Raw genomic sequence first — 21,306 nt, 5'->3', positions numbered from 1 at the left:
GTAGTCCAGCTCTAATGTCATCACATTGACCAAACATTACTGAATGCTCTTCGGGACGATTAGGCCCACTGATTTGGCCTGCAGTCTCTGGCATGTATAAGATTCTGTTACCAAGCTATGAATCGAACCTTCATCCCTGCTGAACCCGCGTCTAGTGATGAAGCGATCACTTCTGTGTGTGTACCGTATGTCCTCACCATGTAGACTGTGATGTACTGCAGCTTTCACAGGGCAGAAAGGCTCATTTTGATGCTAATTAACTGTGTCTATTCCTGCTGGTTGCTGATTAGAGCTGGCGTGGTAAGCTGGTGTTGAAGGTTGCTGCTGTGCATTCCTGTGCCAATGGAGACACCATTTCCTGTAACCTGAAGCCTGAGCCTATTAGTTGAACCTGTGGAGGGAACCCTGGGAGGGAAATGACAACTTCATTTGAAATTGCTGCCAATCCAAGCCCTGCCCTCCACCCAGACTCAATTGGCAGGCCATGTCTGCTCTCGCTCAGTTAGACTCTGTTCACTTACTCTGCCCTTCTCTGCAGGGAAATAAACTCCCAACAACATACTAGTGAAATGTACAGAAATGAACTGGTTTATGCAGTGGAACAGAATGGTGTGTGGTGGGATGGTCGGTATAAAAGATAGGATGAAGAAGGCAAATGATGTGAATCAAGATCTGCTCTTTAAATGACGATACCGTACTTGGCATTATAGGCTATAAGGCTATGAGGACATTAATAAAACCAGGTTTGGGTTTGCTGAATTTTACTGAAAACAGCGTCATGTTAAACGGTTTATTGGGGTGTAAACACCATAGTTGCATGAGACCTGAGAGATCAAGGAATCAAGAATGAACATCTAGGTGATATTCTCATCTAAGTCACACCTCTGCTTGTCTCTCACTTTCAGCATCTGCTGATTATCATAGACACAGTTGTCTTGGTTGCATCGGCAGCTGCGGTGGCCTCTGTTATCTCCACAGTCTCTCCCTGTTCATTTGACCTGTGTTATCATTAGTGCTCGCCTCCTCCCCCCATAGTGCTTGCTGACGGCTGCTCCGGGGCAGGGGCCTTATGGGGGCAGGTTGGGATCGGGCTGGAACATCATGTAGCCCAGGAGATGGCTGCACTGTGTTCCTTGGCCTTCATACGCAGCGCAGCTATGCTGGAGGACTTTCGATCTGGATCAACATTGAGATCATAGCCATTGATTCCCCCACCGATCCCAGCGCCCCCAAACAGACTGCCCATATGAGTCTGTCCCATGTGGCTGCTTCCTGGACTTGGTACACCCAGGAAGTCAGAGACGCCTCCAGGACCGTGAGGGTGAGGGGGCATGCAGGAGGGCATAGAGTCACAAGGCACGACACAACCGGGCACCGGAGATGCCCCGCTGCTGCTCCCTATCCATGAAGGGTTCTGGATCTGGAGAAGAAAAGGAGGAGATATTTTCATAATAACTGTTGTTTCAAATGAACACATGAAAAATATTAGTCCCGCCATAGTAATCAGAATCAGAATCAGAATACTTTATTCATCCCGAGGGAATAGTCACCTGCACAGAATTATTTTTGATTTGATTTGATTTTTTTGCCACATCAGCTGCTGTTAATAGTAGAAGCCCTCAAATTTAACACTTAGACCGAAGAAACGTTAAGAGAGAGCAAATTTCACACTTCCTAACTGCAATTCTGATATCTGCCATCAGGTGTATCTGTAATGTGCACACCACTGAGGACTGAACATTTACCTGTGCATAGTTCTCAGGTCGAGTGAGCAACGGCAGCTCGTAAGCTGTGGAGAAGTGCGTGCGGACCTGTTGCATCTGGCCAAAACGCTCTCTCTTCCTCCACTTGGCTCTGCGGTTCTGGAACCACACCTGCGAAGAAAACAGACTATCAGGAAAATACCTCTAACCAAATAGAGACCAAACACTATCAAACAGAAATGTGAATATCCTTCTTAAACGAGGCCATTAAAGCTCCTAAAAAGTACACAGAGTGCTTTAGTTTTTCCCACAGAAAACTGGGCCATCTTCTTGCTAAGAAAGACAAAGTAAAAGACCACATAAAATGAGGACAGTGAAGCAAATAAATTCTCCCGCACATGAAAGTCCGAGACCCGATTTTAAGACTTGACGTGTCTTTAAAGTGCCGTCCACACTGAGCTATTGATGTGAAAATGGTGAGTCTCCCCTGGTGCTGCATGTTTCAGCTCCTCCCTTTGATACACAGACGTCTGCCTCCCTTCAGGCTGCCCGCGTCGACAGATCCACATCTGGGCCTGTAGCCGTGCATAAATCACTCTGAGAAAGGTGTGCTCTCTCCCACATGTCAGCACAGTGGGATCCAGTGGGGAATCCTCTGTATAATCCATGGAACAAATGTTGAACTTTTGACCAGGACATATATATATATATATCACCTCCTACATCGTTCCCTCGCTCACCTGGAGACCGCTGGAAGCACTGTGAGAATCATGTTCTTTGATTTCTCCAGTGCCTTCAACACCATTCTTCCCTCGGTTCTAAAGGACAAGCTGGTGAACTCTGGAGTGGACCATCACCTCACTACCTGGATCCTGGACTACCTCACCGACCGACCACAGTATGTGAGGACTCAGGGCTGTGTGTCGGACAGGGTCGTCTGCAGTACGGGGGCCCCACAGGGAACGGTTCTGGCTCCGTTCCTCTTCACCATCTACACTGCAGACTTCTCCCACAATTCCACCCAGTGCTTCCTGCAGAAGTTCTCTGATGACTCTGCAATAGTCGGCCTCATCACTGATGGGGACGACAAGGAGTACAGAGGTCTGACCCAAGACTTTGTGGACTGGTGCCAGCTGAACTACCTCCAGATCAACGCCAGTAAAACCAAGGAGCTGGTGGTAGACTTCCGCAGGCACAAGCATTCTCCACTGCAACCACTGAACATCCAAGGTATGGACATTGAGGCTGTGGACAGCTACAGGTACCTTGGTGTTCATCTGAACAATAGACTGGACTGGACTCATAACTCAGACGCCCTCTACAGGAAAGGGCAGAGCAGGCTGTACCTGCTGCGGAGACTCAGGTCGTTTGGAGTGGAGGGCCCACTCCTGAAGACCTTCTATGACTCTGTTGTGGCTTCTGCTATCTTTTATGGCGTGGTCTGCTGGGGCGGCAGCATCTCTGCTGGGGACAGGAAGAGACTGAACAGGGTGATCCGAAGGGCCAGCTCTGTTCTAGGATGCCCTCTGGACCCAGTGGAGGTGGTGAGTGACAGGAGAACGGCGGCTAAGCTGTCATCCCTGATGGACAACATCTCCCATCCCATGCAGCAGACTGTGACAGCACTGAGCAGCTCCTTCAGTGGGAGACTGCGGCACCCACGGTGTGGGACGGAGAGATTTCGCAGGTCTTTCCTCCCCACTGCTGTCAGACTCCATAATAAAGACTTTAACTGATCAAGCACACACATCCATACATATGCAATAATACTAAGTGCAATAATCCTTTCTGGCATCGTTGTATTTTTACTCAGTTGTATATAGTATTTGTATTTGTATTCTATTTTTATCTTATTGTATATTTATTTTATTTTATTCTACTGTATATAGTATTTTATTTTATTCTATTCTGTACAGTTGTGTACTGTATTTATTCTTATTGTATTCTAATTTTTGCCTCATAACTCTTGCACTGTCCACTTCCTGCTGTGACAAAACAAATTTCCCACGTGTGGGACTAATAAAGGTTATCTTATCTTATCTTATCTTATCTTATCTTATCTTATCTTATCTTATCTTATCTTATATACTGTATATATGAGCATAGAGTATATGTATGTGTGTATATTCATCATTAGCTTTACTGAGCATTGTTTGTAGCACATGAAATGACTACTGCTCTTCAGATTTGTAGACTTGCTACTTCTCAGAGGGTTGAGCTTTCGGGAACCTACTGACAGACCAAGTGCAGGCTGCTTAGTCCACTTCTCCATGACTGCAAAGTAGAAGATGGCTATGAAGGCTGAAGCCTAAAAGAACTCCCCAAGAACATTTCCCCCCTAAAATCTTAGTGTTAATTGATGTGATGCCTAATACACTGTAGAAATTCATGATGTTCTACATACTGGAAGACAAATCTCATCACTTTTGCTCTTCCAAAGGTTTCTTCCTTATCTAGGGTTACACGATATTGATGAGTGTGGATAAAAATAAGGAAAAATACATACTAGATATTGATTACACACATACAACTACCTGGTAAAATAATTAATGTTTTAATAAATGAAGAATTCATTTGTTCTAATAACAAACAATGAAAATAATATTCAGTTGCAAACTTAGTACTATTCTGTTTTATGTAGCCCAGTTGTGTGTCCTATTGTTTTGGGAACTAAAATGAAAAGAAGATGATTAGCAAATAAAACAGTACTTTGCAAAAGTACTGTTTTATTTGGCATAGGCATGAACACATTTATTCTTCAACACAACCTGAACTCTCTCAGGCAAACTTGCGTGTAGTTTCTTTAAGCGGTCTGTGGGAATAGTTCTTCAGGCTTCTTGAAGGACATTTAAAGGTCTTTTTTGGGTGTTAGCGGTCTTTTGTTCTATTCTCTGTGAAGATTTTGAGGTCTGGGCTCTGGGGAAGCCATTACATAAGCAGTAGTGTTCTACAGTGTATTTTTTTTCTATCCAGGTATAGTTTTACTGCATTGTCAGTATGTTTGTGATCATTGTGATGTTGAAGCTGCTGCCAATGAGATGCTTTCCAGACGATATTGCATCAAAATCTCACTGGGTCCTTGACACCATGGGCTGAAATGCAGCTCCAAGCCATGACAGAGCCTCCATTGTATTGTACAGGAGGCTGCACTACCTCTCTCTTCACTTTCTCCGTACATATCGACAACCAGAAATATAAAATCTACCTTCATCACTCCAGAAGAGCTGTTGTCACTGATTTTCAGTCCAGTTCTTGTGTAATGTGGCATACCTCTGCCTTTTCTCCCTGTTTCTCTACCTTCAGAATGACTTCTTGACAGCCACCCCTCCACTCAGGCAATTTCTGATGTGGTTCCAGTAAAACAGTAGATGGACGGATCTCACATGTCCTGTGTCAGGTATTTGCTGGATTTCCACCCCTATTTTTTAAGGACCTGACCTTTTGATAGACTTGCCACTTCTTCTGCCATGGTGTGTTATCTTTGGCATTTTTTGTAGATTCAATAAAATAAATATGAACAAATGATGCGCTTTTGTAACAGTTGGCTAGTAAAAAAGTGCCTAAAGATAAAATTTAAAAGTGATTCTTTACTAAGATGCGTTTTACATACAACACTGGTTCCCTTGAGTTCCCTTGAGTCCCCATATCCCTTGAGTTAGATGCTTTTTTTATATTTGAGTGATGCATAAGTCACTGTTAGCTGGGTTAACAAACAAGAAAAAACATTCATCTAAAAATGGTCAGTTAGAAAGATTGGACTGAAAATGAGAGAGAAAAAAGAGCCAATGTCCAAACAAAACCTTAGACCATTTTAAAAACTTCTGAGAAAGTCTGGCGCCTTGGAAGCAAAATATAAGGAAATAAAGGGTAGTCCAAGACTTTTATACAGTACTGTATGTTTCAAAATAGTCAACAGATACAGATTAAACCATACAGATTATCACAGCAACTGCATCTTTCGTTAAACTTTTTTTCTGTAGAATTTTCTCACATCTCCTTGCGAGAGAATAGAAAAAGCAGAGGGGGTTACTGGGAGTCTCCACATGTTTATCTGTATCTATTTGTTGGTTGTTTGAATCTTATCCTCCCTGGAGAGAAGGGGGAAACTTCTTCAAAGAGAAAAGAGAGGGCAGCCTCGGTTTGACACAAGGGTTAGGACTTGGATTGTTGGGCTGATTCCCAGCCCAATCAGCTTGTGGTTTTCACAGTCCCTGACATGCAATTTCCCTTCAGTCATCCCCTTCAAATCCCCACTCTTGTCTCTGGCCATTTCTCTCAGTCAACAATAAAGTTTGGTGGCAGAATTGAGCACTGTCGTACAAATGCATATTTGCAAAATGCTGATTTTCTTATAGTAAGGACTTGACTTTAAACATATGAGATAAGACCACCTATAAGCACCCTAACCTGCAAACTCATCGTCTCATTTTTTTAGATGCATTGACCTCCTAGCAAAGTCAAAGTGAATAACATATCCATATGTCTGTATTTTTGCAAGAAACTGACGTAAAGAAGTCTCGTCTGACTCCGACATTCTTTGGGTCAGCTGGTGAGATTAGAGAACAGCTCACCCTTACTGAGTGGTAAGCTGATATGTGAGGTTGTGACTGAACCCCAATGTCAAGGTGAGGGGTTGGAGCCCTTTGAATTATATCATATGTTTGGAAGTAGGTTTGTGGGTCTATTTTATACTCCTCCTGAGGATTTGGGATCTATTATTGTTTAAGATTTGTCATGCCTTTCCTTTGGTGGCTCTTTGGTTGCACAAGCTCATAATATCACAAGTTTCCAAATATAAGCCCCAACATGAAAACAGCAACATTAAGTTTCATTACAGCCTCAGTTCTACAAAGATATGTTACTAATGTGATTAATGTATTACCAGCTCAAGGACTTAATTTTCCTCCAGATATATGCAATTCTGGCAAAGTTTGAAAGATGGCGTATAAGTTTGTCCATTTACTAACTCGCCACAGGTAAACCACAAGGTCTTTATGATGTCCACGGTACCCTCATTTAGTTTTATAGTAAATGTAACAGTCTATTGATACAACAGTGATTGGTACAAGCCAGGTACATTGTAAACAGTTAATCACAATGTAAACTTACTTATATTCTAAAGCCATTTCAGACTCTTCAAGAATTTTTCAGGGCCCTGCACGAAAAATACGTGTTTCTTTCTCAGCAAACCTAAGTTTTTAATTTTAATTGTGATTTTGACAAATAGAGATGCCTCATTCAGTTTTCATACTGTGCTGGCACCACATGATATGTAGCTAGACTTCCTGGATTTTTATAATATTTAGATACATGCAGGACAAGAGCATCTGCTGGATCAACCATCAGAGTCGTACTGCCCTTCCCTCCGTCTTTGTAAACTAGCCTTAATTTTTGGTTACCTGTATTATGAAAATAGTCACATTTCATTTAAATATTTATAAAACTCTTTGAGGAAATGTTGTCAGAATAGCAACAGAGCCTGATGAATGACCTTCTTGATTCTGGTCTTAGATTGTTATCAAAAATATTTAAAAATCGCATATTTCAAAGCTCTGCTGTCAGTCACCCAGCGCCGTTATTGTACTCCCACTCCTGTGTTGAAGCTCAGGCTCTTCTGTCCCTCGCCACCCCGCCCCCAACTCCGACCCCTCTCTCCATGTCTCTCTCCTCCCTCCGTTTTAAGTCAGTGAGGGGAAGTGGGGATATTGGAAAGTGAGATGGGAGAATGTTCAAACTGGAGCTTGTTTTCATTTCATGTTTAATTTCCTGATGCCTAAGCCCTCGGCTTTCCGCAGCTAACCCCTCTGACCTTTGAGAGGCGTGCAGACAAGAGCAGTGGACCAGGCGTGCACACACATACACACAGAATCACACACATTTGCATACCATGTTATACTCACATTTCAAAGTTGCTCTCCAAAAAATGCAGTATTTTAACCTGGACCCTCTCAAGCACTTACTGGAAGCTTTTTCATAAACAGTTTCTGAGCACATATATTTCCCTTGTCTTGGTTTCTGAGTGTGTAATGTTTCACAGAGAGTTTGCTCTACGTAGCTTTTCCTTTGAACGGCAGTAGGAACAAGACCCCTGCCAAATAGTTTGGCAGAGAGATAATTCGGGGAACATTGTGGAGTCAGATGTGTCCCTTGCTGCTCCATCTCTCATAGTCCCTGACTTATAAATTCATGCAGTTCTTGAGAAACTGGTCACTGCTGTCTTTGTGCAAACAGTTTTCCAATTAACATAAATTGTCTTAATTGTTTGTCATGATGAACACCAGTGGTTAATAATATATAAAACCCAAAATGATGCTATTTACCAACTACACACACTCACGACTCCTGTTTATTTTATTTTAGCAGACATCTGCAAGGAAGGTGGCTCAGTGGTCTTGGAGCTCAAATAGCTTGGCGGTGATACAGTAATTGCTAAAGACGCTGACAGCGAAATGCAGCTTACAGAGCCATTAAAGAGCTTTATTTATGCTCCAGAGCCAGCAGGCAGAGAGAAAGGAAGAGGGAGAAAGGGAGGGCAGAGTCCACAACTCCAAAAGCAGCTTTGAAGTCCAGCCGTCTCACCTCATCTCTGTCATCTAGGACCACTGCAATTGATAGACTGCCTCAGCAGTCAATCACGTACAGCCTCCTCCTCAATAAAAAGTAGGCCGTATGGTGAAGTTCAAGTCACGAGGCTCTGAGCTAATTGCTTCTAAAGAAAGTAATGGCACCAGAAGTCACAGATTGTGTTATTGGAAAGCTGCAGCCTGATTTTATGAAGACATTCAACATCAAAACTGAGGATGAAACCGTAGGACCTTGACACTAGCAATTTGGCAGAAAACATCTGTATTCTGGATTTCAATTGCTGTTGTTTTGCAGATGAAAAGGATTCTCGATAGCTTTCCGAGCATCGAGTGCCCCTTGGTATTCAACAATTGGATATCCCTGGACTTTGTCTCAATGTACCTTCAGTTGAAATTGTGGGGTTTAGTCTTGATTGCGTGCATATTTAGGGTTTGATTTTAGAAGTATGGGTCAAACCTCACAGTGACTCAACAGAGTCTGCAGTGTGCCTGTCAGATGAAGACGTTAATTATATTCATCTGGGGCATAGATGGGTCTGTGTGAATGCAACATGAATGTACTTATTTTACTGTACCATCACAAGGACCAGGCCCGGTTCTCTGTCCCTGACTATGTCTCGGACTATGTGTGGAAATTGAAACTGGCATCTCAAAGTGTTTTTTATATCCATGCCAAAATAGCTTTGATGGTGTTCCATGTGTTTTCCCTCGTTGCCTCCAGAGCTGTGCAGCGAAGTAGTTTAAACATGGCGGTGTGGGGAGAAACCCTTGGCCTCTGACCCTTTCCAGAGTCTACACCGTGTAAGTGCTAAGAGCAGCGTATTCCCTAAGTCTCCTCCATCCCACTCTGATCTAAAACTGGCAGGCACAAAGACAGATGGAGAACAATAGGCTTTGCTGTCTAATGCTAGGAACAGTCTTTGTAACTCTCAGCCTTCCCTGTCAGTTCCCCCAATGATTATCAGCGTGCAAACAACTGTACTCATGGAAACTGTCTTAACAAGACAGAAGGACACCATCAGCTGCTTCAGCAAGTGCACGGAAATGACATATGTTTGTATTAAAGTCTCAAAGTTCTCCAGTGGACAGACAGTTGTTAATTTCCCACTCGCAATGCAACATTGTCTTTAACACGATCATGCTCATTCCTAAACCATATGTTTTATTACAGTGCCAATAGAATCAAAACACCTAATGTTTGTTTGTTTGTTTTTCCCTGAACCATGACTCTGAGTGGGGGGGTATGCATGTGACCCAGTCTGTCTGACATCTCTATGCTGGTGTTGCTCTTACATCATCATAATTATGTTTGTCCACAAGCGCAACTAACCAATCACACTGTTGTGATGTTGCTTTGGACTGTCGAGGAAAACGAAAAGAAATTATTTTGTTCATATAAAAGTCTCTTCTGGGACAAGCATTACAACTGTTTTTATTAATTAATGTATACAATATAATAAATATATTAGCAAGTTGCTAGTGATAGTTTTGGTCAGCTGCAATCTTGATCCTGGATCAACATTTTTGTGATTGATATAGGAACAACAACAACACGGGGATATGTCATAAAGTAGATTAATTGTGTATTACAGTAATTTGTTTCGATGACATAAATAAAATCTGGTGATATTTTGATTAGATGACAGAGATTCATTTTCTCTTATAAATAAAGGACTTCTTAGCTTATGTCAATGCAGAAAGGTGCTTTTCAAGCGTAACCCTCTGTTTTGACTTCATCCTCACCTGTACACGGGCCTCTGTCAGGTCTGTCCTGAGTGCCAGCTGCTCACGGGCATATACATCAGGGTAGTGTGTCTTCTGGAAAACCTTCTCCAGCTCCTCCAGCTGGTAGCTGGTGAACGTAGTGCGATTGCGCCTCTTCTTGCCTTTGTTGCTCTCGGCCTCGCTTTTTTCCAGTGGGCTAGAAAGGTCCGACCCCGGGCGCTCGCTCTGCCCCTTCACTCCAGTGTCCTTTAGGTTCAGGTAGCTGCTTTCCATCCCAGGAGGGTCGACGCTCTGGGGCAACTCAGACTCTGTCAGGCTGCTGCTGTCCTTTCCTGTATTTTGGAGATAAGAAAAGTAAAGAAGAGGTCAAAACGTTTATTTTTAACAGTTTGTTCTTTTAAAGGGGCACCACACAAATTTTATACGTTCTTTTTTAGTTCAAAATGCTCTCAAGCACTAAATCGCTCAAGTACTCCTTCTGTGGCTTCCTGTTACTGCTCAAAACTTTAATGTGGAATTTAAAATGTGAAAATACAAGCGTTTGGGTGAAGCATTAAAAGATGAAGGTAATACTTTATAACTATACCCACAACTAAAGGTGTAATTCCCCTGTAATTAAATGGAATCTCAGTGTATTTTTATTTAAACTACAGTGTCATTATATTTATATATAAATACTTAAAGGTAGGTACCTTGCCTTTTAATTACAAGAGAAGGACAATTAAATAATACAAAATTATGAACCATGATGCTCACCATCATTAGGACTTTTAAATAACAATGTAGAAATATAAAGATATAAAAAGACAAGATTAAGTAACTCCATAATGCAACCCAAAAAGTGCAACGTTTTAACGATATTTACGTAGTTCTTAAAATTACTCACACACGACTTAAATTTACTGACAGTATAATTATTTCTTTTTTCCTGTAAAAACCTAACTTGTTACCCCCTTTCTTTCTAGAGTACCAACCTTTAAGTATTTGTATGTAAATATAATTGCCTTGTAAGTTTAAATGAAATGTGCTGAAATTCCATTTGATTAAATATCAATTACACCCTTGGTCGCTGTTCGTATTATAAGGTGTTAACAACTTAGAAAACATTCTCAAATTTGACTAAAGTGTGGCTTTACTGTGAAATCAGTTCATTTGTGTAATAATAAACAGACAGTTATCTTTCTGACCATCTCACAGATGAATAAAAACCGCCATGTGTTCTCAGTAATAGTCCCACGTTTACAGTTAGAACATTCATTAGAGCAACGTGTCTTTAAAATGTGGCTGAATGATCACATTCAAGCCACCAAGAGTGTCTGCTCATCGTCACATTACAGCATCCCCGCCAAATGACATTTACTTTAAGCACACATCATCTCTGTGATGTTTTATTTTAAGGTTCAAAGGCCTCGTCTGTGTGCAGCAGGAAAGAAAGTTTGAAAGATATGTCACGACGCATTGGTGTGACCTGCGACACAACCCTCGAGCCCTTCTCCCCTCACATCTCTCAATCACGCCACCTGAAATCCGAGCCACACAAAATCCTGTGCGTCTCGGGCCGTGTGTATGGCGGGCCTTGTGTATGGGGGCAACCACGCTTACCCCACGGCCTTCCCCCTGAGATGTAAACAACATTGTGTTTGTCACCTTCAATTTTCAGTGCATCCATTTTGTTACAGACCTTGCTCTGTTCCTGTCAGCACATGCTGGCTTTTTGTTTCCTTTTAAGAGATGAAGAAAGCTGTCCCTTCTCCTTCAATAAACAAACAGCCGTGTGAATAAATAAGCAGAAGGGCTCTGGTTGCAGGCCAGTGAGAACAGTGTGCTCGGTCAGCCTCTGTTTGCCTTTCCTGCAAATGGGCATGGAGAGTGCCCTGTCCTAACTGTATTGGTCTGAAACCAGCGCATAATGGTCTCCTCCATATAAACAGACTTGTGAGTGTTGTGCAACACCACCATTACTTTAATCCAACAGAATTTTTCTCAGAGTTAGGAAGTGCCAAATGATTGAAAGTTATGGGCTTGTATGCATGCATTTGCTTTTGTTACGTTGCATTTTTCTTCTGAGTAACGTCAGTAATCGCTGTGTGTCATTCTTAGAAAGTTACCTCACTGAAAGAGTTGACACCTTTTGACACACAGTGAGTCACAGAGTCTTGTTTTTTAGTGGTTAACAAGATGACTGAATAGTTTTAGGGTGATGAAGTTAGGCGGTGGTTGTCTGCAACAAGCATGTTTGTTTTCATGGATTAGTACGCTTTGGGCTTGTGTGTCCCACAATGAGATGTCAATAGTCATCCCCTCAGAACTGCTGCAGCCCTTCCCTGCTTTCTGGCTCAGACCTACATGGGCTGAAACACTAATGGAACAACACAGCGTTGCCCAACTGGAGTTCATGTCCTCATACAGCAGTGGCCTACCTGTCAGATCTTTTTACAGTCTCCATGCAGGCAGATATTCTGACATCACCAACCCCTGAGCTGGCCTCGTATCCTCGAGCTACGTACAGTCATTTTATTCTGCCTCTGGGCAGGAGCATGGCTCTAGTGTTAGTAAAGTAAGACAGGTCAACTCCAGGTTCCTGTCTGGCATTTGCATCTGTGAGAGAAAATCCAGTTATGCCCCTGAGCAAGGGGCACATATCCTGTGAGACTGCAGCTGCACACAGATGAGGAGATGGGAAAAGGGTAGGATGGAGTGTGGGAGGTACTCCAATTTGTCAGTGCAATTAAAAAAATGATTTAACATTTTGTTAAATACACATATTTCTTTTCTTATCCAGACATTGGATCCACTGATCAATGCCAATCCCATAACCGTAACTAAATGTGAGGCTACCGTGAGCAGCCTGCTAAAGGCATAAGGACTGGAAAGATGAGGTAAATTGCTTGCCTGTCACTAAAAAATTCCACCAGGAAGTAACATATATATAACATATAGTCATGTAAAAGAGGAAAACTAAGTACACCCCATGATTCAGTAGCTTGTAGAACCACCTTCACCCGCAATAACTTGAAATAATTGTGTTCTGTATGACTTTACCAAATGTCTCACATCATTGTGGAGGAATCTTGGCCCACTCTTCTTTATAAGGTTGCTTCATTTTACTGAGGTTTGCTGGCCTTGAGGTTTGTAGCAAGAACTTAAGGTCTCTTTGGTTTCTGGAGCATTTCAATTACGTTGAGGTCGGGCTTATACTGGGCCATTGTAACACCTTTATTCTTTTCTTTTTCACTCATTTTGCTTTAGATCTGCTGCTGTGCTTAGGATCATTGTCTGTTTGCATACCCCAGTTTTGCCCAACTTATAGCTTTTGGACAGATGGTCTCACATTTGACTCTAGAATACTTTTGTATACAAAGGAGTTCACTGGTCGACTCAGTGATCCTAGGTGCCCAGGTCCTGTAGCTGCCAAACAAGCCCAAATCATCAACCCCCCACCACCATGCTTGACAATTGGTATGAGGTGTTTGTGTGGATCTGCTGCATTTTCTTTTCACCAAACGTGGCACTGTGCATTATAGCCAGACATCTCCACTTTGGCCTCCTCTGCTTAAAGGTCACTAAGTTCTCGTGGTTTGTTTAGATACAACTGTGCAAACCTAAGCCGTACTGCCATTTTTTAAATTTTTCTTTTAGAGAGAAGAGTAACTTTCCAAACAAGCCATACTTATTCTGTCTTTTTCTAATTGTACTGCCTTGAACTTTAACATCTAACATGCTCAGTGAGGACTGTAGAGTTTGAAATGTCGCTCTTGTCTCTGACCTTGGAGTGGATTTTCTGGGACAGTAATGATAACATTGTGTTAACACACATCTGAATGCTCCAAACCAGCAAAGTGCTAAAACTTCTACTTTTAGAGAGGTGGTCACATTTGCTAATGATCAATTATTCAAATGCATTTGATTAGCAGTGCCTGGCTCCTACTTACCCTCTTAATTCCCATGGAAGCAGTAAGGGTGAACTTAATTTGTCACAGGACTGTGTCTGGTAAAAACTTTGTCATTTTCAGTTCTTTGTGCATAGATCCAAAAAACATGCCCTTTAACAGAAACATTGTAGGGTATGACAATCAAAGAATCCTGAATAGAAATATATAGGGGAATTTGCCAAAGATACTACCAAAGAGGGGCTTTGTCCTGCCCTTGCATCCAAAGAGCCATCCTGAGCTACGTGCTTTATATCAGCTGAACCCAGAAACATATATTTCAATCCAGTTTTATTGCACTGATGCACACACACATTTAACTTTCATGACCCTTTCAGTTGTGTGGTGGCATGCTGTGTCTCATATCCCATTTTCAGCACTCTGATGGGATAACCGAGTGACAGTGATTGTGTCAGCACTCAGGACTGGGTTGTAAATTCATCCATAATGTGGTAAAACTTTGCTCAAGCGTGGTGGAGGTATAACGTTAAAGGGGAACATTTTTTTGAGGCAAAGTCACTCATCTAAACAGATTTCATCAGATCTGAGTGGTGTGTTTTTATGCCCCTTACACTGTTTAAACTGTGGTTATGAGTCTCTCTCCATTCATTTAGGTTGGGATTTGATGTTGTTATACTGCAGTATATTGCACTGGAAATCCCATAAAGCAGTATTGACTATTTGCAATCATTTGCCTCAAGATTCCTTAACTTTGTTTGTTGTTCTTTCGTTGTTCTTTGGCGATTTTGCAGGAGAAATTGAGACTGTTGCGAGTCAGTTTTGATCACCTGGCTGTATTTTGCTCTTCCTGAAATCTATTTATAGATGTATTTTGGGCTTAACTAGTTACTAGTCTACAGTTAGTTAACTGGCTACAGCATACATCCCTATAAGTGTTAATAACTGTCTCATCCATCAGATCCAAGAAGAGACTTAATCAGGGATTTTCCCACGCTGAACTCTCCCTTTAAGTCTCTGAGCTTAACCCAGTCTTTTACCACCATATTTTACACTGGAATCTGCAATAATCAACATCTTTTGTCTGTCTAGTATGCCAAACTCATCCCTTTTCTCTCTGTCACGCTAACCACACAGAATCCTTTCCCACAAGCATCTTTCAGTTTTCCCGCATGCTGAGCTGTCTCTTCTGCACGCTGCTCCGGAGAACACAGCCATCACACACTGCTTTCTTTTGGGAGCCAAGATTCCACTGCGCTGGCTCCGAATTTTTTTGGCATTCACAGGAATGTGTTTTTGACAGTTGTTCTAGTTTGAGCATTCAGCAACGTATATGTGAACGCACCATCTGCGCAATGTGCCAGTTTCTCTGTGACAAGCTGCAGACCTCTTCATTTAGCCGAGGTCAGATGTTTACTAGGGTCAGCAATTTAATCACTGCTGAAAACAGAGAGAAAACATCAAAGTGTAATTTAACTGGTTGTAAAGCAACAGGGCACCCTCTCGGTTTTTATGGAACGGGACAGGGAGGGTCAAGTGAAGCCAAATAAAAGAAACACTATAAATTAGTAACCTGGGGAAGGGTTAATGACCAAACACTAAATAGGGAAGGGAATGCTTTTAAACAAAGTGCTCTGAAATGTTCTCTCAAAGCATTCGGAGCTGACAGCAGCACTCCACCAAATAAAGTCAAATATTCCTTCAGGTTTGGTTGTCAACAGGTGACTATTAATTTACAGTTAATGTCGGCTCGCAGACATGCTTCGGCCCGGATTATTTTTTTTCTGCACCGCGCTCTAAGACCTGATGTTGACTGTTGTTTCCTCAGTGGAAGGGAGGCTCCCAGATGTTCCTGAGGAGAGATCGATGCCAGCGGCTCATGCAAGAATGCAGATTCCCTGGGAAACAGAAAAAGTCTTTCTGTTAAACCTCACTGCTGTCATATTACCTTGGGCTGGGTCGCTCACTGTCTCATATCAAAATGCGCAAAAAATAGTTGTGGGGTTAAGGTCGTTTGAGGGGAAACTAGTGGAAGAAGAACACAAGTGTCTTTCTTAAACGTGGAGAATCTTGAGAAAAACATTCACGTGTTTGAACTGTATATAAACTGCATATTAAGCATTAAGATAAATAACATTTGCCACTCTTGGCAAATGTTATTTATTGGCAATGTAATGTGGCAATGCTGCAACATTACAATTAGGTTGGTCATTACAAAATCCCTCTCTTCTAGTAGATCACAGTGGCAAGCAAATTCTTGCCATTCCCATGTCTCTTTTTGATCACACTACAGTCCTGCGCGGCCATATGTTCGCATTGTTCAACAACCCTGCAGAGGTTAGATTAGAGTCAGATTTAACTGATGAAAGTAGTAAAGGTGAAGCCACAGAGCCAGACTCAGCACAACAGGCCCCACAGTGTGTGCCAGCTGGCCCGAGTCAGTCGCTTTATTTTTGGTATGTGTGTTACCTTCGCCTGTAAGAGGGATGACTGAATGTTTAAGCATAAAAGCAGCAAAACACAGCGGAAAGAGTGAATGCAGGAACAGATACAAGCAGGAACTTGACATTGAGAAAAACAACACCCCACAGTACAAGATCTCGGGTTGCCAAAGCTATATGGATGTATATTTCTTTTCATGGCGGGCCAGTTGCTGCTCCTTTGCGTCCCGAGTCACACATTTATATGAGCCACTGCTTCCAAGCATTCACTCATTACGTATTCGAATTTATTCTGGTTCGCAGAAGCATGCTGGTACGATCACAGGTGTCACTCTGGCGCTCGCGTTTTTGCTAAAATCAACACAATGTGTTAGTCATCAGCACATGTGTATCCTGTGACATCACTTCCCCAAGCCTTTTAATGCGTACTTAGAATACTGTATTTTGACAGGACGCTTTTAAAGAGCTGCCAGGACTTTTTGAGCTTGTGTTTTGGTTTTCATATGCTGAGAAAATGCTTTACATATCACAGGATGCTCAATGTCCCACTGAGGAGGAGGAGGGGTTGTTTAAAAGTACAAAGATTGACAATTGTTGTACTTTCGGAGTGTATAATTTGCTTTGGTTATTTTGTGAAGAGGCGAAAAGGATATGAGCCTTTAGCCCGAGTTGTACTAGTATTACCACAATACTAGTGTCTCTCTGATTGCCACCTTTAAGCCTTACTTTCATTTTATAAATACTGAGTGAGAATACTCTAATGATTGCTTTATGTTCATGAAACAATATGATCTCCTCTCTGAAGCGAGCAGCCCCTATCAAAGGCAAAAAACTGAAATTAATTAAAATTAAACAGTGAGTTCAATAAAGTGCTGTGCACGTAAACAGTCGTTCCCACACATGTGCCGCTTTCCTGGAAACCCTCTCATTTCTCTCGAGTCTCTCAAATCATTACCCAATCTCCATGTCTGTTTCTGACTCCTTGCTTATTTGTACAAGGTATTGTTGAGACAGGGTTATGTAAACCAGTCCCACTTTGTCATCTTGGGGACTCTCTGTAGCTTCGGAGATCTGATGTTTGGGGAGTATGAATAATAACTATAGGATCCAGTAATGCACATCTGCCTTGCATTAATGCGGCCCTCTCCTGCGGCGCTGACCTGCATTCCTCAGCTCTCGATCAGCTCCAGGGATTTTTATTTCATTCATCGCCATGTGAGCAGGTAGTCGGCTCCATCCCTGTCTTCACTGCAGGACAGTCTACCTGATTAACGTAGGCTTAGAATGAACAGTCCCACCGATCGGAGCCACTACTGTGCACGGCTGCATGTTGATTCATGCTTGCTGAGTCAGGGTTGTTTTCTGCTTTTTCTACACACGTGGTTTATGAGACAACGTTGTATTATTAATAAACAAGATTTAAGAGTATATCCACACCACCTGAACCTGGATGTTATTTTTTAATAAAGTAAAAAAAAAAAAAAAAAAGCTTGAAATATTTTGATTAATATTTAAATTGGATTTTAAAATATTTCTTAGATTTCTATAACTTTACAATTTTCTCAGATGAATTGTACTGAGCTGCACTGAAATCATGTGAATGTAAAGGTGTTTCAGGGGTTTTGGATCTCCTAAATCAAAGGTGTAAATTTAAAAGAAGAAATGTGGATATTATGGAGCAGTTATTAAATACATTCCACGATAATATAAAATTCCAGTTCTTTGCACTTTATGTATATTTAAAAAATGGCAGTTTTAATACATATCTAAAAGAGATGGCCTAGCTGGTTGCCTCTCTTTTGGGTGTTTTGATGTATGAAAACAATTTCATGTAAAATCTTCAGAATGACATAGAGATTTGCCATAAACAGCTTTAGAGCCGTAGCTGAAGTTACCACATTCAAAATTCCCTTTGGGGACAAGACAGTTTTGTCATCATGATGGAGATAAAGCATCAGTATTGAGCAATATATCTCCCATTGAGGACCACACATAACAGCACAACCCTGTTGACGCCTGAGGCTTTGGCAAGTCCCCAAAGTATCCTCCCCAGAGCCACGATGCCTTCATCTGGCTGCAACATTTTCAATATTAACATTGCACAGCTCTCCTCAAGGGAGGCAATGTTGCATTTAATGATGGTGTTTAAATGATTCTGTCAATGCACTTGCCAAGTCGATTTAGTTCAGTGCAGGGGTGCTGAAAATGTTGGAGGCAGAAAAGGTGACAGTTCAGACTAAAGTGAAGAGTGACACCATTTTTTTTTTCTCAGAACAAAAAAGAACACTTTGCACTTTGTGGCTGTGTGATGGTGGTTATACAAAAATGTATACTGCCGGTCTCCTCCTCGCAGATCACGCAGAGCAGAATTAGACCAAAGCACTTTTATTCATTATGTGTAATGAGCAGTTTTTAGATCTCAAATTTTGGAACTTTTCTGAACTTCAGTGAGAACTGCATTAGATGCATTTAGGATGGATTGCTGCAAAGGACTCGATTCACTTAGTTTTAGCTGTGATCCCAACAGATGTTTTCGTCTATATCACTGTGGTAAACATCTGGAATTGACGCCAACCGGTCTGCCTCAGTGTTCACCAAAATCTGATTTTTGATGTAGAATATTATAGAGATATGACATAAAAATATTTAAGATTACTGTCTGTTACTTTTTTCACCCTATTGCCCTTTTGACATTTTGTTACTCGGAATAATTTGAATCGGATTCATCGGCTTAATAAAGTTGTCTGTTTTGATTTTAATAAAAGCAGAACCTTTTCTTTTGCCGACCTTAAGCGTGGCTCCAGAATTGTCGATTGTCGCAAAACTGTAAAGCTTTCATTATAAACGCTATTTAAATGCATTTGGTACGAAGTTGACTACACGGACAATTAAGGGACATAAACTAAGCATTGCTTTTGGCTTATAAACCTCCATCAAATGGATTAATTAATATTAACAAAGACACCTGAAAAAAGAAGAATTTGCCCTTTTGTGTTTACTCTCACAGAATAAGCAGGACTTGCTGGAAAGAAAATTATAGGCCCTGCACATCCAAAAAATTCTCCAAAAATTAAGCCTTATGTTTCATAGGCTGTAAGGCTGAGGGTTCCGCGTAACGCAGACAGGTCTCAAAGTGCCCCAAATAATAATAATAACAGCAATATTCCACGAGTTGAGTTTATTTGTCAACGATCAAGATAATTTATTGTTGACGATAACATGCTGCAGTTGTAGTTGAGTGAGAATAGTCACAGCGGTGCTGCGGGCTCGCCAGTCCAGCGATGCAGTGACAGACACAGGAAACAAAATTCTGCGTTAGTGCTTTTATTTTGTAGCGTCAGTGCGCAAAAAACGGACAAAAAGTCGATTTAAAGGCACAAAAATACCAAACTGCCTTTGGTCAAAGCGCCTCATTAAATCAAAATAAAACCCAGAGGTTTGATGCATTAATTATAAGTCACCTTGCAGATGTACAAGTACCTAAAATCCTTTAATCTCACTAGACTTGTAAAAAAAAAAAATCAGCCTACTTCTAATATTTACTTTTTCTGCAATTATCCGGATTTAAGGGCTTTAATGTGAAGGTTATATTCCTGAGTCAGAACCAGTTATGCTCAAAGAAAATAGGTCTGTTTTTCAAAATGTGTTTTCTTTTCATACCTCGGCTTCTCCAGTCAGGCTGATGGGTTCAACAAACGAACACTAATGCGCACACTTTCTCCTCCTCTCTGCTCTACTTTGACAGCTTATTTTCACACCGTGTGTTAGACAATACTATAAATTGCACTTATTGCTTGCAAATGTCCGGTCCTGCCTCGCATTTCCGTTAAATTTCTGGCCAACACATATATTCCCTGCAGAAATCGCACTTTGTCTTGTGCGCACTCACCATAGCAGGAGATGAGCGTCCCGTTGTGTGTGCTGTCCGGGTGCAGCTTGCTGCCTTCCGGGGGAGTTTTGCAGGTCGGTCGCTGCATGAAGAGCTGGTATTTGTTGAAGGTGCCCTCCTCAGCGCCATCCAGTGACTGGCAGTCCGGCTGGAAAGGACTCCTGGACTTCTCTCCGTAAGCCTGCCCTTTACCCGGAATGAACGTGGGACTGTATTTTGTTTCAGTGGTTGGGAAAGTCCTGAAAGGGTTCGCTTGGTGATCTCTACTTTGCGCAGTAGATGTACTATAATATGAATCCATCGATGTCATATCGCAGTATGAGACGCACGTATCTGCGTTCATACCTAAAAAGATATATTTTTAAAAAAATCCACACGGTTCTTGTTTCCCTCCCCTTCTACAGACAGCAGATATTCTCCCAAATTTCTCTCGCACTGACAGGCTCACACTGCCGCGCTCATGCACACACACTCTCACACTGGCGCATCTGGGACTGGTTAAAAAATGAATCAGATGTTTTCCAGAGACTGCAGACTGAACAAATGCTAAAAGCCCCCTGAAGGTTTGTCGGGGTAAAGAGAAATGCCTTCCTCAAGCTGATGCCGCCTCAGTAGCCTACAGTGGATCAGACACACGCACACGCAGCACTCCGACCTTCAGGCTCGACGCACGTCTGAAGTAGGGCCCACACCGAGCTTCAACCTCCGCTATTATGCAGCCAGTAGAAATGGGAGGTCAAGCTCAGAAGGGGGACAGTTTTTTTTGTAAACACGCGGGAGATACAACACATGACATTAATGCAATTAGGGGATGAATATGACCGCTTTGATTCCCGTTGTTGCATGGCGTAGGACCTTAACCTCCTACTTAGAGAAAAAAATTATATATTTTTATTAACCTTTAAAGGACTCTTCCCTTCCTTTCCGGGGAAGCCAGATGCTTATTAAATGACATTTGTGGAAACATTTGTGTTCCAAATATGTGGGGGAAAAGAGAGAAAACAGCACAAGTGTAAATGGATCAAGCCGGAAATTCGAGCAGCAACAGCTCCTAAATTCAGTCGTCGTTAGACTTCA

General features: G+C 41.9%; 1 protein-coding gene across 1 annotated transcript; it reads right to left on the bottom strand.

Annotated features, from left to right (window-relative positions):
* Positions 1-776: 776 nt before the first annotated feature.
* alx4b (ALX homeobox 4b) lies at positions 777-21,046 on the bottom strand. The gene is made up of 4 exons (XM_026175678.1): positions 20,230-21,046; positions 10,031-10,344; positions 1,746-1,874; positions 777-1,420 (listed from the first exon to the last, which is right to left on the bottom strand). Exons 1-4 carry the CDS (start codon positions 20,570-20,572, stop codon positions 1,100-1,102), a joined length of 1,107 nt encoding a protein of 368 aa, XP_026031463.1. The 5' UTR covers positions 20,573-21,046; the 3' UTR covers positions 777-1,099.
* Positions 21,047-21,306: the final 260 nt, after the last annotated feature.

Source organism: Astatotilapia calliptera, chromosome 7, assembly GCF_900246225.1.
Source record: "Astatotilapia calliptera chromosome 7, fAstCal1.2, whole genome shotgun sequence".
Classification (NCBI taxonomy): domain Eukaryota; kingdom Metazoa; phylum Chordata; class Actinopteri; order Cichliformes; family Cichlidae; genus Astatotilapia; species Astatotilapia calliptera.
The sequence above is the reverse complement of the archived record's forward strand: the minus strand, read 5'-3'. Positions and strand labels throughout refer to the sequence as shown.